This window comes from Chaetomium globosum, genomic scaffold, assembly GCF_000143365.1.
Source record: "Chaetomium globosum CBS 148.51 scaffold_2 genomic scaffold, whole genome shotgun sequence".
NCBI lineage: Eukaryota > Fungi > Ascomycota > Sordariomycetes > Sordariales > Chaetomiaceae > Chaetomium > Chaetomium globosum.
In genome coordinates this window covers 1102775-1119161 of record NT_165977.1, presented here as the reverse complement: position 1 = coordinate 1119161, position 16387 = coordinate 1102775, and the positions used below count along the sequence as shown (strand labels likewise).

The window sequence follows — 16387 nt, the reverse complement described above, 5'->3', positions numbered from 1 at the left end:
TCCTCCTCCTCATCCTCATCATCCTCACTCCCCAACACATCCCCCACCGCCTCCCCATCGCCCACCCCCGCCGCTTTATCCTTCCCGCCACCCACACGCCGGCCGCCTCTTCTCAAAGTCCTGCTTATGCGCCTCCGCCATGGCCTGGCGAATCGACATCTTGCCGAGCGTGTCGGCACGCCGCCGGCGGAACGTGCCGCCCGGCCGGATCGCGCCGCCGCCTTCTTCGAGCGCCGTCGCCGTCGCGGTGGCCATGCCGGGTGAGGGGGACGGTGGCATCCCTCCTCCTCCTGCTGCTGCGCCGCCATCGCTGCGCGGGGTGCGCGCGGCCGCCGTGGGTAGCATCAGGGTGTCGGCCGTGCCGGCGGTGCCCGGGCGTCCCGCGGTGCTGGGGTGGGGCGTGGACGGTGCAGCCGGTTTGGGTGTGGTGGTGGTGACGGGCGTGCCGTCGAGGGTGGCCACGGGCGCGGCGGCGGCGGTTGCCGCTTCAAGGCTGGGGCGCTGGACAAATAGCTCGAGGTGGTAAGGGAGTGGAGTGTCGCGGGGCGGCCTTGTACTGGGCGACGTTGGCGCAGTGTTCGTTCTCGACGCGCAGCAGGGTCCACATGCCACGGCGGACGACCTCGGCGAGTGCGACGAGGAAGGAGACGATGGTGCTGTGCTGGGTGTCGTGGGTGAAAATGGCGTAGAAGATCCAGGAAAAGCGCAGGATGGGGTCGATTACCATGATGACGTAGTAAATCCAGACGGGGCGGATTGCCGTGATGTCGCGGAGATACCTGCGCCGGGCGTTGGCTTGCAGAAGAGAGAAATCCATGAACAGATCCCAGATTGCTAACGCCTTGTTAGTGGTAAATCCTAGAGTTCAAGAAAGAGGCACCTTACAGCAGTACACTGCGTTGATGGTCGCAAAGGCGATGAAGAAGCTCAGGTTGGTGTGCGTGTCACCGATTCGATAGAGGCTGAGCCAGACCGCGGTGAGGATTGTCATGGTGTACTTTCCACAGTTGACGAGGTGCGGGAACACATTCCGCGTGTCGCGGTAACGCCTGACGCATTGCAGGGCACGCCATATTGGGGGGAGAGCGGCAAAGAAGCCGAGGAGACGCGAATGCGACGAGTTGCATTGCTCTGGGTCGCCCCAACTGTTGGCGTACAAGCAAAAGAAGAGCTCGATGTTCTAGAGAGAGGTCAGCCGATCTGAAAAGTGGTTTGGGGTTTGGCCAACGGGGAAAAGGGGGTGGCTACGTACACAAGTCGCGTAGGTCAACGAACACCAGATATCGCCCAGGAAAAAGTCCCGGAACTCTACTGGATACAAACCCGACAAAAGCAAGCGATACTGTAGAGATCGTCAGCCAAGTCGGAACAACTGGGGTTTTCGATTGGAGCGGGCGCGTACATGAGAGTACAGAAACCACCTCCTGGCCTTGTGATGCAAGATCGGCGCCGGAAAAAAGATGATGACCAGCGAGATGCCTATCAAGACAACGGGGTAATAAAGATATAACCCTTCCCAATCCCCCAGCCTCGAGAAGTTGAGCCAGATGAACACGCCAAACAGCGCAAAGAAGAAGCTGGGAAACTCGGCCACCTGTTTCCAGTCAAGGAAGTTCCTCGCATCAAACTCGAAGATGAACGGATAGTTGACCTTGTTCTTCGCCCACATCCGGCAATCCAGAGTGAACAAGGTGAAGAGGAGGAGCGCGAGAAAATACCCGCCGTATAGCTGCAGTAAGTAGCTCGTCTGTTCGACTAGCTTATCGTCCTCCTCGCTAAACAGAAATTCGGAGCCGTAGATGAGTCCCTGGACGGTAAAAACTGCGCCGATGCCGATCATCAGGCCGCTCCGGAATGCGCTATCCGACGAATCCCCGTGGCGCTTCTGTAGGGCTCGGAGCTTTCCAGCAGCGATTTTGTGGTTGCCCTTCTCGAAGTATCTGGCATACAAGTCTTCCACGGTACTTATGTGGCCGTCTAGAATGTCGCTATTGACGAACCAGGACTTGCTTACCTTTTCGTTCATGTAGCGGTAAGGCGGGCGGGCGTTTACCGCCTTGTCATATTTCTTGTTGAGTTTGCGAAATGCCGTCCGGTTCAGTAGAGCATATGATTTCAGCAACTCAAGGCCGCGATAGAATTCCTGCATGGCCAGCTTGAGCTTCCGCTTTGCCGTCCGGTACGGAACATCGTCGCCCTGGGGCTGCCGCACATAGTCTCGGCCCTCGTCCATTGCCTGGCCGGTCATGACGGGAGTCCGTGCCATTCTCTGAAGGGCCTTCGAATTAGGACCGGTCCTGGAGAACCTATCCTTGATCGGACTGATCCAATCACGATTATCATTTTTCGGTCGCCCTCCTCCGGCGTCATCGTCATCGCTGCGAACGATATTATGGCCCTGCTTTTTTCTCGCTTTCGACTCGGCGATCTCAGCGGTCCTCCTGTTGCGCATCTCATGCAGCTGTGCTCGAAGCGCAGCCAGACGCTCGGTTGCTTGGTCCTCCTTCTCCTTGTAGAAGGTCTCAATCTTGTCCAACTCGCTGTCGAGAAAGCTGAAGAAGTCGCGTTCAGCCGAGCGAACGTAATCCAAATTCTGCATCCCAATCTCAAGTTTGTTGGGCGTTTGCCGGGGGGCCGTGGAGCTCGCGGAGAAGAGTCGAGCGACGCGCATGCGGGGTGTCGTAGCTGTTCCGCCGCCGGATGGAAGGGTGAACAACGATGGGGAGCGGTGGTCCAGCCGTGGGGTTGTCATCGTAGCGCTACGCGGAAAGGGGCTGCGGTCGCCCGTGTTCGATGGGTCCCTAATCGCGGGGGCGGGGAGTTCGAAATCGTGCCTGTCGCTCGCCCGCGACGGCGTTGGCCCGATGCTGCCATATTGTATGCCGCTTCCCGGTGTCCTAGCGAGCCCCGACCGCTCATCTCCTCCATGACTGGTGCTCCTCCCCTGCTGGGCAGCCGTAGACCCGGGTCGGATTGAAGGTGGTTCGCTAACAAGACCACCGTTTGGCGCATCTGTTTTCCGCCGGGGCGGTGTGAAACTATGGTTTATCCCGAAAAAGGTGGCCGGAGTATTGGCCTGAGGTGCCTCGGTCCCCCTCCTCGTCAATATCGGCGTAGCATTGGCGCGGTGGATAGCTCGCGTGACGGCTTTGACATGTTTTTTACCGGCCTTGTAGTCGAGGTACTTGACGCGCCATTCTGTTGGTGGGATGGAATGTCAGTTTGCTGTCAGGGCACCTTTCCAAGCCCAACGACGTGTCTGAAACACGCTGGCGATCGCCCAACATCTGCTCCGTAAATGCCCACCACCCAATCGTGCAGGTGGGACAGGCGATGATCCAACGCACAGGTGTCTCGGCACACGCGAAGGGGAATTGCATATTCGTACCTGGGACGGCGTCTTGATCAAGCTCTTTGGCGAATCTTGGCGGTCGTGTCAGTTCCAAATACGGTCTCCATGTACGATAGAGTTATGTTCATCCGGACTCTTACTTCATGACGTCAAACCCGGCATTGCGGAGGAAGCATGTGCGATCAGGAGCGTTGGCATGTGCGGTTGTGGAGAGTGCAGAGAGGGCGTCGGAAAAAGGAGGTGTGGTAGAGCAATTGCAAATTTCTGCGTAATTCGTCCCTTTCCAGAAAAGTAATAGAAAGAAAACCACGCCAATTCGCTTTTCTTCTTGTGGTTTTCCAGTTTTCCTCCCAACTTTTGGGTAAGAGGCCTTGGCAAGGAACGCGGCGGTCCCTGGCAGTGCCGCTGTAACAGGCACCGGCAAGTGAACCAACAGCTCAAGTGTTGAACCGAGCTAGACCCAGAGTGGGGGCAGCACAGGCTTGGGGCAATGAGGGTTTCTGTGGCTTTTGAGACCTTGCTGTGGTGGCTGCTGCTGTGTTCCTTCCTTGCAGGACGGACGGACTTTGACGTTCAAGATATATCTCATCAAATGTTACTCAGCCGGGCTCGGTGATCTCAGCTTTTCAAAACAAGCAAGACACAAAGCTTACCATCACCAGCTGAGTCGGGTAACGGGAACCAAGCAGTGTCCGAAAGTCCATCCCCGACATCGTGAAGAGGAAGCCATGTCTCATCCATCACACCTGAGAGCTCGAACTAGGGACGAACCAGCGAAATATGAAATCCGTATAGTTAGTTGGAACAGCCTTTAATCGAAAGGCTTCCTCCACCGCCTAGCGCGGCCACGCAAGATAATATCCCCTCAGTATTAACGGGCAGGGCCATCTTCCGCAGGTAGAATCCTTCGTCATCTTGGAGTGTTACAACCTCGATGTGTGGTATCAGGCTGGTGGCACCACCAGCTCGCCGCCTGGGCCCCGGACATGGCCGAATGCGCCGGTCCCAATCTGAGTATACCGAGACCCTCGTTACTACGGGCGTTTTAACATCCCTTCCTCTAACCCCACGCCGGCGCCACTTCAGCTACACAGAACGAATCGACACTGGAACAAGGCGCGCGCGCGATTTCGTGCCTGGCTACCGAACCGGGACGACCCTCGCACGCCTCACGATGAATTGAATATCGGATGAGGGACAAAGACAGTCTCCACACAAGGCCCCACATGCCCCGATGCCCCGCAAGGCCCTCGCTTGCATGCACCGCGTCCGAGACTGGGAAGCATCATCATTGGCCAGAACCCGTTCAAACTCGCCGATCAGCCCCGGCCGACCGACCATCAGCCGTTCTGTGGCTGGCGCATGTCGTTCGCCAGCGCTGTGATGGCGTTTGGTGGTGACTTGCGATATTTTGTCTCATGGCAGCGCTTTATTTCCACATGAGAGTGGCGGCAGCTTCATGCTAACTAGCTGGTGTGGGCGCGCCAAACTTGCCCGATTTTTCCCGCGCGAGCGCCGGGGAGAGCGGCAACAAGGAGGAGATGCTCCTTGGTTGCACTGTTGCCCCCACGGTAGCAGCGAGCGGGTTCCAATGAGATGCCTCAACCGGACACACGCCCCTGGTCGGCCAACCAGTGGGCGGATAAGACGGCTGTGTTGACCACCTGCAAGGCTGGCCTGAGCGGCAAACCAGAACCGCCATTGTTTGTCAATGGCAAAACAGACTTGAGCCTGAAAAATGACAGTGTTGTGCAGTAGGCGAGTGCGACTCTACGTGCAACAGTCCAATGTGCGAAACTGATGACGGAGCGTTTCGCCGCCTGGGTCGGTTTTTGATGTTGGTTTCGCGAAACAAAGGTACGTTGCATCTGTGCCTCAGCGACCTTGTTTCGAAGCTGCCATAAATACTATGACGGATGCTTGTAGAGGATGTCAATGCGATGCTGAGCCATAGCCTGCGTAGGCTGCAATTCCAATCATAAACTAAAACGCCGCGTCAATTTCGTCACTTCGACCGGTCAATGATAATTTTCGATGAAAGTGGACGGCAACGCATTTGGCATCCCGCCAGCAGAGCTACCCCACCTCCGCATGGCCTAACCCCACCCAGGTTCAGCTCATACCGTCAACCAGGCTGATCGTCGCCCGATCTGAGCCCATGTTGATGGTCCGATATCAGTCCCGCCCGCTACGCTGAGCCAAAGGAAAAAAAAAAAAAAAAAAGGGACTGCTCGATCCATCATCTCGGTCTAGTCATTGCTTCGTCCTGGCGGGCAGAGTCTCGTCCGTTGACGACACGCTCATCTTGCAAGTGGCCTGTCTGTCGGTTGACGGCCGACAACGACGCTGCCCGATTCGGAAACCCAAAGTCTACCTTTTATTTGAGGTACTTAAGTTTTTTTTCTTCTTTTCTTTTTCACTCAGTTTTCTTTTTCTTTTTGCTCAGTTTCTTTTGTTTGATTTCCTTTGCCCGATTTACGTCTTCCTCTTTTCTGGAGTCTTTTGACTTCTTCCTCTTTCTTGGCTTGGATCATCTCCACACATCACATCATCGAACAAGGGCCGGGAACAGGGCCGGGCATGCAACGTGGGAGCCGCCAAGTCTGACCGGGCGCTTTTGATTTCAGGTCACATCCACATCCTTTCTCCTCTTTGAACAAACAACTCTCCCCCTTCGCAACTCCTCAAAAGCTGGCCAAACTCGTCGCGCCAGAATTATTCCCAATTTTCAATCACTGATCAACGCGAAGCGAAGCGACCAAACTTTACTGCGCCCGCAGCCTATTACCTGCGTCAATCATTCGATCACTGCATACTTAGCGTGATCTGCGCCGGCCGGAACCTCTGTGCACACAACTCAAATTCGTCAGTCGACCTCTAACCCCGACCAACGACCGCCCACCAGATACAGGAACCGACCGTTACTGTCAGCGTTTACATTGAAGCCCACTTGCCACTGGTCGTCTCCAAAATGTCGCACGGCTGGCCAGCCGAACCGGCGTACGACGCCCAATATACTCGCCGGCGCCCGTCGCCCATGGATCGTCCTGCGAATGTGTCCTACACTCATAGCCGCACCAGAACAACATCTTCGAATACATTTCCTGCGGGCATGCAAGGACCGTATCAGGCAAATCCATACCAACAGCAGACGCATCTCGCACAACCCCCGATGAACCACCAAAGGCGCTCGCCGAGCGTCAATACTTTCAGCACCGTTTCGAGCGGCGGTGGGATGGCGCCGCCAGCAGCATACAGAACATCGCCAACGTTAGACGTTAGGAGATCCACGTCAAGCCGCTCCGGCGGAGCACCAAATTCACCACAGTCTAGCTACGTCGCGCTCCTCCGGAAACAGAAGGCCACGGTCTGGTGTGATCGCGCACAATATGAAGACCCCAGGTTACAAGCGCAGCAGAAGGCGGCAAGAATGCGTGCGAATCGCGAGATTGTGGGAGCCGGCAGTGGCCTCGGCCTCGGACTTGTCAGCGCGGGACGCACTTCGACCGGTCTTAGCTCTACCGGTGGGAAGGTGGCCGCTAAGATCCGGCATCACGGCAAGCCCACCGTCATCGGTTACTCGCCGGGGAGCAACCTTAACGGCGTTGGTGGTGTTCCTCTACGTCTCAGCGCGACCGAGGTGGAGGGCGAGGAGAGTGAAGAGGATGAGGTAGCCATTCAGAAGCTGCACCATCGGAGAACCGGCAGCTCCGGGCGAAATAGCACAGCTAGTGGCAGGAGGGCCATGGCGTACCGCTCGTCTGGGGGCATCGGGCCCGCAGGTGGAGCTACGAGGTGGAGCCCCGGCGGGACCCCGGAGCGAACAGGATCCTTGGTTGAGGACAGACCGGTTGATCGGACTCCCCCAGTGGACGACTCGGCCAGCGGGAAGGCGAGGAGCTTTGCCAGTGGCAGCAGCGGCGAACGGCTGGACAACGTCCCTGAGCTCAGTGGCAACTCGGCCCACCTGGCCAACAACAGCATGAAGCACGCTACGGTGACGCGTGAGAAGAGCGTGAAGAGCGTCGACGAACTGAAGCGACGAGGGAGTGTGGACGAGCGCACCATGACGCTGTCTGCTGGCCGGCTATACATCGCAAACCCCGATTAAGCGACCGCCGGCAAGCGTCAAGAGGCCGAAGAGGGCCCAGCTCTCCTCGGCCACCGTTGACTGCCCCGCCTTTCCTTTTTTTTTATGCCTCTACATCAGGCATCTAATTCGGTCGTTTCAGGCCGTGCATACTCCGGCGTTGGAAGGGTTTAACTGGGCATCACGATCGCTTCGACCCTGTCGTTACAACTTTTAGGTGTTTTTGTTTTTCACTTAGCCGCTCGCTACTCGGATGCGGCTTTCCTGTCTGATAATACCCGACGGATTCAAGGGGTCATGAACTGGGGGCATGTTCAAAATGGCTCATATGCATGGGATGCCGGATGGGGGAGGTTATCTGGACTTGAGATACCAATCAATGCCGAGAATTACCATTGTCTTCATCCTCATCATGACCAACAAGCAACGGCCATGACGTTCTGCATTCACTGACACGGATTTCGTTGAGGCCCCTGTACTGGCCGAGAATGATCTAAGAAATCGATGACGACAACGAAATGGTTAGTTCCCGGTATTCATGATAGCGAACCCTTGCAAATTTGGAGTTGACCTTCTGATTTGGGCACACTGGCCTTGGAAGTTGATCCTACATATATGTCCGCCTGTTAATCGTCCGGCCACAGGCTGGAAGCGGCCTTGTTGCCGAGATCCAGTGAATGAGCAGGCCTGCTTATCCACTCCATAGGCAAAACAGCCCACATCCAAATGTAATCGCCGATAAGCCTTCGACGAAAAGAGGAACGCAAAAGGCCATTCAGCTTTTTATTTAATTCGGTTTCTCTTATTTGATGTCTTTTGCTCGTTTTTCTTTACTTCTTTCTCTTTTCTTGATTTCTTGCTCGCCTTCCGAGTCTGGCTTTTTTGGCCAGAGGTTGCTATGCAATAGTAGAGTCATTAATGCACAGGGCTATCGAGCTCTTGTCTCTGACATGTTACGTTCCATGTGTCCTTTCACGCCGCATCAATGACGAGACAAGACTGCATGGGAAGTACCAAGAATTGTGTTTAGTTGATACCCACATGACGCAGTACCAGATAATGAGCACTGTTGGGCTGGAATTGGATCACATTGCAGGACACATGCAGCACGTACTGTGCAGAACAAATAACAATGATTAAGAAACTTGACCTTGGAGAGGGGACTCGTGCTCAAAGTCAGATTAGATGTGAGAATGGATTGGAAATTGGCTCTGATGTAACGAACAGTCCAGCTCTCCCCTCTGGTTGAGGATGTGCGTAGAGGCCAACATGGAAACAGTTTCATAACTTAGACCATATGGGAGCCCCAGAACATGTTATTATCTCACATTTTTGGTTTATTTATGAGAAAGTGAATGCGAATTCTGTGCTTGTGGTAGTGTAAGGCAGACTTACGGCTGTCGACTGATGTTCCGGCCGAGAGGTGTAAGCCAACCTGGTTTGTGGATTGAGCCACATCATGCGCCACACTGGGAAATGACGCGAGATTTGCACGGTTTAATAAAGGAGGCGTGACCGAGACGCGTTTCCCCAAGGCTTGCACCACAGCTCAATTTACCAATCGCTGCCTACCAAAGCAATGTAACTCCACATTCAACCCCCAAACAGCGAACGGCCCGTTGAGTTCAGTCCACGACAACATCATCGACGACGACCCGTGGTTATGACCTAGCAAATATCCTAGTTTTATTCGCATTGGACCCTTTGATCAACCTATCGGATTTCACTTACACCATCTATCGCGGGGAACCATTGTCGATGTCTCTTATCGCCATGTCCACCGAAGCCCAAGACCGGGAACTGGCCGGCAGAAAAAGATCCCATGGTGATTTCCTTAACCCAGAGTCATGCGGGCCCGCAGCATTCAGGGACTCGGATCACCTCCAGGCCGACCATTCATTGAGCGACAGTAAACAGCACCCGACCCTCTTTGAGATGATGTAGACTAACCCCGGTGTTTTCTGACAGAAGAAAATGATGTCCAAGGCACCCCCTTCGAGGCTTTGGCTTCACCCCAGGCAAAATCCAGTTCTAGCTTGAGTGAACCAGCGAGCAGTCCACTCAACCCCAGATCGCCCTCTCCTAGCCCGGCCCCGGCGAATCCCTCGACACCAGCACAACCTACTCTGGCCACAGTTAAATCATCAGCACAGAAGGCGACAGCCGGTGAGCCGCCGAAAAAGAAGCGGCTAACTACTGAAGAGAAGGCGGCTAGGGATGCTGAGAAGCGCACACGGGACGAGGAGCGGGAAAAAAAGAAGCGAGAGAAGGAGGAAGCCGAGAAGCTTAAAACACAACAAAAGGCCGCAAAGGCGGAAGCTGAGAAACTGAAGGCGCAACAAAAGGCCGAGGAGAAAGCTGCCAAGGCCGCTGAGAAGGCAGAAAAGGAACAAGAGAAAAAGCAGCGAGCAGAGGAGCGTGAGAAAAAGAAGCGGGAGAAAGAGGAGGAAGAAGCTAAAAAGGCACGCAGCCAAATGAGGCTCACCAGCATGTTCAACCGCACGGCAATAACCCCTAAAAAGGAGGCTGCTTCCAAATCCGACAATGGCCAGTCAACCGGTGCTACGGCGAAGAACGAAGCGAAGGAGACGTCACTTTACGATCAAATGTTCAAGCCATTCTTCATCAAAGAACATGTCAAACTGGCCAAGAACTCCCTAGAGATGGACGAAGAGACAAGAGAGGCCAAAGCCGAGATTTTGGACGAGTACCTCTCGGGGAAACGCCAACATCCAACAACAACCTTTGAGCCGCTAGAAGCACTTCAGATCCCGTACAAGGTCCGCCGTGGGCGTGTTTATCCGAGCGTCAAGAAGATCATGAGCGAGTTTGAAGGACCTTCTACCAGCACTCCTTCCGACCAAACCACAGAATCGCAGAACGCGCAGATGAGACACACCCTCGAGGTTTTGAAGTCGGTGCCGATGAAGTCGATCAAATTTAGGGAAGACGTGAGGCCACCATACATCGGCACCATCAGCGGCCTACCGCCAGGTGTGAAGAGCCTCCACAAACTTGCCCGAAAACCGGTCTCCAAAATTCTTCCCCTAAACTACGACTATGATTCGGAGGCAGAGTGGCAAGAAGAGGAGGGTGAGGACGTGGATGATTTGGACGATGACGAGGAGGATGTGGAGTTGGACGAAGACATGGATGATTTCCTGGATGACTCCGAAGACGCGGGCCCAGCGAGGAGGGTTTTCTCTGGGGGCATGGAGCCCGAGAGCTTTGGGCCATGCTGGGAGAACCGCAAACGGAGCTCGGCCGAGCCGAAATTGTACAAGTACCGCCTGGAATTTGTTCTAGGTATGCCGCGGAATATTGTCCTTCCCCTGAAACGACCCACTAACGTGATGCAGAACCACTCGAACACCATCACAGCATCGACCCTTTCTCGACCAGCTACTGGGAGTCGCCCAAGCCGAAGGCCGGCACGAGTAACGAACCATCTGCCGCGTCCGCATCCACGTCCACACCTGCCACGACTGCCTCTACTTCCTCGAGTTCCGCCCAGGACGCCCGTGCCAACCCGATGGCACCACCCCCCGCCCCGGCAGATGCCTTCCAAGCTCTTAACCCTGGAGCAGCGGCGGCGGGTTCTAAGAAGTCGCAGCAGCCGCTACCATTAGACATGCAACAGAAACTGAAGGACCTTGTGCGCTCCATGCCAAACCTCAGCAAGGTCGGCGTGATCGAGCTGTTTGCGGCAAGTCACGCGGGTTGTTCAAGGAACCAGATCAAGACCTCGTTTGACGCGATATTCGAGAAATCCGGCAAGGTGTTCAAGGTCAAGGGAGAGTAAACGGTTCATCGACCGCCATGCCAGGCGAGCGAGGCTGCTCTGCTCTTGGGGGTGGGTTACTGCGTCAGAGGAGTTGGGCATGTTTATAGCGGATGGCGTTTGGTGGGCTGGTGAGGTTGCTCTTTATTTGTGGGATAGAGTCCCGGGCGCAAATTACTCGGTAGAATGGGAGGTTTATGGAGAGGTATTCAATCCGGTCAAGGGAATGGGTGAGCCCTGTGCCACCGAAAAGTATATTGCATAGCAACCGGACGTACGCATCGGTGTCGTCGAGGAGGGATATATACAGCGATAGGAGATGGCGTGCAAAGGCGCTCATTCATTTTCCCTGGGACCGTTCCGGCCGGGGCTTTTTGCTGGCTGCATGGTTGCATATAACGGAGAAGCTACTTTCTCCCATCTAACGAATTTCTTTTGTGTCTACTAGAGTTCGCCGTCCAAGCCTGATACTGACCAGCGGAGACCGATTGCGACAGTCACTAAGAATATACATAAGGGGGCAAGGGTGAAACGTGATATTTCTTCTGGTATCAATACTTGCGCTGTGGTTTCTTTGCATTAAAACCATTAGCTGTTCTATTCATACTCCCAACGTCATACACGGTAATCACGTCATCGATCGGGTTATTATACAGAAGAGACCAAACTGGAAGCTCCAGCCCACCATCCACTAGGAAATAAGTACCCCGGGTATCAAGTCATTAATTTCCATCCGATTCTCAACGCCTGGCACCAAAAAGCCACCTATGCCCCCTCAGGTCATCCGGTCCCGGGGACCTGTTTTCATGCGGAAACCCAACCAATGCCTCCCTCTCTCGGAAAAAGAAAACGAGCCGGCTTAGAACTTGGTCGGGATAAAATGCTGCGAGTCCTCTCTCTGCTGGGCAGCGGACTGCGGAAAGGCGGCGATGCCGGCCACGATGCCGGCGGCCATGAAGCCCAGGGAGATGATGGACCAGATGACGCCCCAGCACTGCGAGGATCCGCCGTAACGCTGGGCGAAGACGCTCGCGTCCGAACTGTTGACTTTGCGGAGGATCAGATCGTCGCACTGTGCGTTAGGGGTTGGTTAGTATCGCCCGCAGGACTCGGACGGAAGAAAAGGTGGCAAAAACTCACGATATCCCAAACGCTATACAGCGACGACATAACCCCAATAAACAACACCACGAACCGCAACGCCTCCGCATGCGCAATAAACCAGCACCCCACCAACAACCCCACGGCGGCCAGCACCGTCGCGATCGTCAACCAATCCCGCCGCCCCCACCACAGCGTCAGCAAGAAACACACGCCCACCACAATGCTCGCGATCTTGCTCGCGTTGATGTTGAACCCGGCGAACGTCAGCAGCGCCCCGATCAGCGACGATCCCAGGTAGCCCGCGGGCAGCGTGATGGCATTGCGCCCGCCCTGCATGTGCGTCACGCCGCCCTCGCGCGGGTCCAGGCTGATGGACTTGACGCGCCCGCCGGTGAGCACGCATGCGAAGGCGTGCCCGAATTCGTGGAAGGCGATTACGAGCATCTGTTGGGAGAGGGGGGAGGGAGGGTTAGTGGGGTAGGGGATGGGGATGGGAGGGTAGCGGGCATACCTTGAATGGCCAGAGAATCCACTTGATGTAGGGGAGGTTCCATAGGAGGGCGATGACGACGACGTAGGCGGCGATGATGCCGAGGGTGACCTTTTGGGCGTCGTTGACGGTCAGGTCCCGGCGGGAGAGGGCCGCAGAGGAGGCTGCGACGGAGGCACGAGCGACGTGGGGGGCGGCAGCATGCCAGGCCCGAGAAGCTATCGCAGGACGGAGGGCCGGAGGGGCCATCGTGGTGGTCTGTTTGTTATCGGGTGGTTTTGAGGTACGGATGTGGCTTGTGTAACTTTGCGTATTGATGGGATGGTGTAAGCCCTATTAGTGGATCGAGGTTTCGGTTGTCTTTAAGGCTGACGATGGTTTCTGCAGTAAACGTAAACGAGCGTCGCCGAGGTCGTTGGTGTATTGGTGACAGGAGCAAAGGGTTGGTGCATTCGACAAACAATTAAAACAGCTGACACAGCGGAGTTTTGTTGCTGATTGTCGAGCTGGGCTGCTGGGATGCTTGCGCGTCCAAAGGAGGCCGTGCTGGGAGGCTGCGCTGCCGATCGGATCTGTTGGCGGGTCCTGCGTGGTCGCATGGGCCGGGGGTGTTTTAGCGTGTCTCGGCTAACTTGGCAAGTACCGCATCCTTCCTTGGGGCGGCAAGGCACGTGCAAGGGCCCTTGATTCGGTTTATCTTTGTGGGGACCCCTGGTTTGGCGGGGATGATGCCGGTGTCAGGCACAGTTTCCATTCTCTATTTCTATCCCATTGATAAAAGATACAGTTATTCGTGCATTGCACTCGCCGAGTTCTTTTCAAAGCCGGTGTCATTGTGACCTCGAAAATCACATGAAACTCAGCCAACCATGCCACTTGCTACTGCCCACATCCGCATTGCACGGCCAACCGACGACATCGACAAACTGCTGCCTTTCTACCGTGATGGTCTCGGGTTTGAGATCCTCGGCAGCTTTGACGACCACCAAGGTTTTGACGGTGTCATGCTAGGCCACAAGTCAGCTGGCTATCACCTCGAGTTCACACGAAGCCGAGGCCACGTCGTTGGAAGGGCGCCTACCCAAGACAACCTCCTCATTTTCTATCTCCCGGAGACCGACAGCTACGCTAGGGCAGTGGCGCGGATGAAAGAAAGTGGCTTCCCGGCCGTTGCGAGCTTCAATCCTTACTGGGACAAATGCGGCAAGACATTTGAGGACCCCGACGGATACAGAGTGGTGCTTGCCAACATGGCACCTCCGCACCTGCCTTCCGTCTGATGTTCGCCGATTTTGAACGGGGTTGCACATACAGTCGTAAAACTCTGATGAATGAGACCCAGGATTTGTTAAGAATTTCCCCACGGCTGTTACCGAGCCACCTATGTCTCAAATCGCCTTTCCACATTGCGGATAAAGTGGGTGCTTGCAGCAACCTCTACGTGAGCGCGGGGTCTCAAGGGATGGAAAACCCCAACTTTAACAATTGAATAACCCCGTTCCTCCCTTCCCTTCTGCCCAGCATAACCGCAACCATGGAACAGTTCCGGCTCTGGTGGCTCTGCTTGACGGCAGTCATTGCCATTGTTAGTGGCCAACAAACGGGGGAGCACCCAGACTGGCCGCGATGGTGTGGGAAGGTTTATCAGCCTGGGTGAGTATAACCTGACTTTAGATACCTGAAATATCTTTTAACTAGTTGGCCTAGATACCCAAACTTTGACCCCGGCGGCCAGACTTTTCCACCTCTAACCCCCCTTATCACCGACCAGCCGCTCCTCCACGTGCTCTTCCGTCCGCGGTACAGCCTCTACCTAGATAATGAGGAGTACGGCGAGTTCGTGGTGAATGCCGAATTCTCATTGTATCATGGCACGCCCTGGCCAAACACCACCAGCTCGTCCAAGTGGGCTAACCGGCTGATTTTCTCCATCAATGTTGCCGAGGACGATGAGCCCCTTGTGCAAAACACGGTTCCCGTCAACACCACCGGCAACATCTTTCGCTTCGAGCTTGCCCGCCTAAAGCCGAGCTTTACTCCCATAGAAATAGTTCTCTACGGCGCCCCAGAAGATGGCACCCCAGCTTGGACCGCCACGACCACCCTCCTTTACCTGCCCTCCAAGCCCAACGGTAGCGTGACGCGCATCGACAACCTCCGTGGCGGCCTCTACTTTAGTAACCCGTCCACAAACCACACTTTTACGCCGTTTTTCCCTTATGGGTTCTATGCTTCCTACGACGGCTTTCTCCGGCACAATGACACATCCTTGATCGACCAGTACACCGCGCTCGGCCTAAATGCCATGACGCCTTTAACTAGCTTCAACGACTCAGACCCAATATTGGACTACATGTCTCGTATGCCCACCTACTCCTGCTCTTGAAATACCGCTCTGCTTCTAAACCCCACCACCAACCCCCCCAACCAAACTAACCCCCCTCCAGAAACCAACCTCCCTTACATGTACTCCCTCCGCGACATCTACCGTAACACCACCCTCATCCCGCCCAACCTGCGCGCACGCACCAGCCCCGCCACCACCGGCCTCTTCGCCTACTGGACCGCCGACGAGCCCGACGGCTGGCAAGACCCGTTCGCCCTCCCGGAGGCCGCCCAAACCCTCATCCACGCGCTCGACCCGTACCACCCGGTCGCCGTCACCCTCAACTGCGCCGACTACTACTTCGGCCCCTACTCGGCATCCGCCGACCTGCTCATGGCTGATGTCTACCCGATCGGGATCAACGCGACCTATTCCAAGTGGGGGACGCCCTGTAATGCGACATATGGGGATTGTGGGTGTGATAACTGTGAGGGGGTGGTGCAGGATGTGCCGCGGCGGTTGGAGAAGTGGAAGAGGTTGGGGGTGTGGTTGGGGCGGTGGCCGAAGACGGTGTTGGTGAATCCGCAGGCGTTTCATGGCGAGAATTATTGGTTGAGGGATCCGGGCGTGGAGGAGAGTTGGGTGATGGTGTTGTTGGCGGTGAATCATGGTGTGAAGGGGGTAATTTCGTGGGTGTGGCCTACGAGTGAGGTGCTGGCGGTAGCGCATGGGGAGTTGGCGAGGGTGTTGGCGAGGGGGGAGGTGTTGGGGTTTGTAGTGGGTGGTGAGGGACCCGGGATATTGGGGGTGGAGCCGGAGGGGACGGAGGTGGTGGATGTGGCGGGCTGGGTGGTGGACGGGAAGATGTTGGTAAGCGTGGTTAACGGGGGGTATGTGGATGTGGAAGAGGTGGCGGTTCTGGTGCCGAACGCGACTGTCATTGAGAGCACACCGTGGGGAACTGTCAAGTGGAAGTTGGAAGGAGGCAAGTTGTCGGTCCCGCTGCTGCCGGCTCTGGCGACAAGTCTAGTAATCCTAGACCTACGAGGGGACGTAGTGTGAAGTAATGTGCATGTTGAACGCTATCTAGGGTATCCGTTGAACTCAGTTTCACTTTCCACATCTCACCATCTTCCACATTAACAACCTCGGCTCCTATCTCCACCCCCATTCCTTTCGAACCCCTTCCCACACCCCCATCACCTCCCCGCCCACCGCTTCTCAGCCCACCTCAACGGCAGATA

At 55.7% G+C, this 16387-nt stretch overlaps 5 protein-coding genes across 5 annotated transcripts; 3 read left to right on the top strand and 2 right to left on the bottom strand.

The window, feature by feature from the left end:
• Window positions 1–75: 75 nt before the first annotated feature.
• Window positions 76–4065, bottom strand: CHGG_02478 (uncharacterized protein; the record flags this gene model as incomplete). Its single annotated transcript, XM_001228993.1, has 7 exons — window positions 76–556; window positions 606–858; window positions 1324–1342; window positions 1403–3198; window positions 3389–3453; window positions 3508–3806; window positions 4006–4065. The coding sequence occupies 7 exons, from the start codon at window positions 4063–4065 to the stop codon at window positions 76–78; spliced, it is 2973 nt and encodes a 990-aa protein (XP_001228994.1).
• Window positions 4066–6323: 2258 nt separating this feature from the next.
• CHGG_02477 (uncharacterized protein) lies at window positions 6324–7463 on the top strand (the record flags this gene model as incomplete). The annotated part of the gene is made up of 1 exon (XM_001228992.1): window positions 6324–7463. One exon carries the CDS (start codon window positions 6324–6326, stop codon window positions 7461–7463), a length of 1140 nt encoding a protein of 379 aa, XP_001228993.1.
• A 1752-nt stretch (window positions 7464–9215) lies between these two features.
• Window positions 9216–11244, top strand: CHGG_02476 (uncharacterized protein; the record flags this gene model as incomplete). Its single annotated transcript, XM_001228991.1, has 3 exons — window positions 9216–9351; window positions 9411–10748; window positions 10802–11244. 3 exons carry the CDS (start codon window positions 9216–9218, stop codon window positions 11242–11244), a joined length of 1917 nt encoding a protein of 638 aa, XP_001228992.1.
• Window positions 11245–12082: 838 nt separating this feature from the next.
• CHGG_02475 (uncharacterized protein) lies at window positions 12083–13066 on the bottom strand (the record flags this gene model as incomplete). The annotated part of the gene is made up of 3 exons (XM_001228990.1): window positions 12083–12295; window positions 12364–12771; window positions 12839–13066. The coding sequence occupies 3 exons, from the start codon at window positions 13064–13066 to the stop codon at window positions 12083–12085; spliced, it is 849 nt and encodes a 282-aa protein (XP_001228991.1).
• Window positions 13067–13686: 620 nt separating this feature from the next.
• CHGG_02474 (uncharacterized protein) lies at window positions 13687–16205 on the top strand (the record flags this gene model as incomplete). Its single annotated transcript, XM_001228989.1, has 5 exons — window positions 13687–14055; window positions 14154–14234; window positions 14361–14470; window positions 14525–15177; window positions 15265–16205. The coding sequence occupies 5 exons, from the start codon at window positions 13687–13689 to the stop codon at window positions 16203–16205; spliced, it is 2154 nt and encodes a 717-aa protein (XP_001228990.1).
• Window positions 16206–16387: the final 182 nt, after the last annotated feature.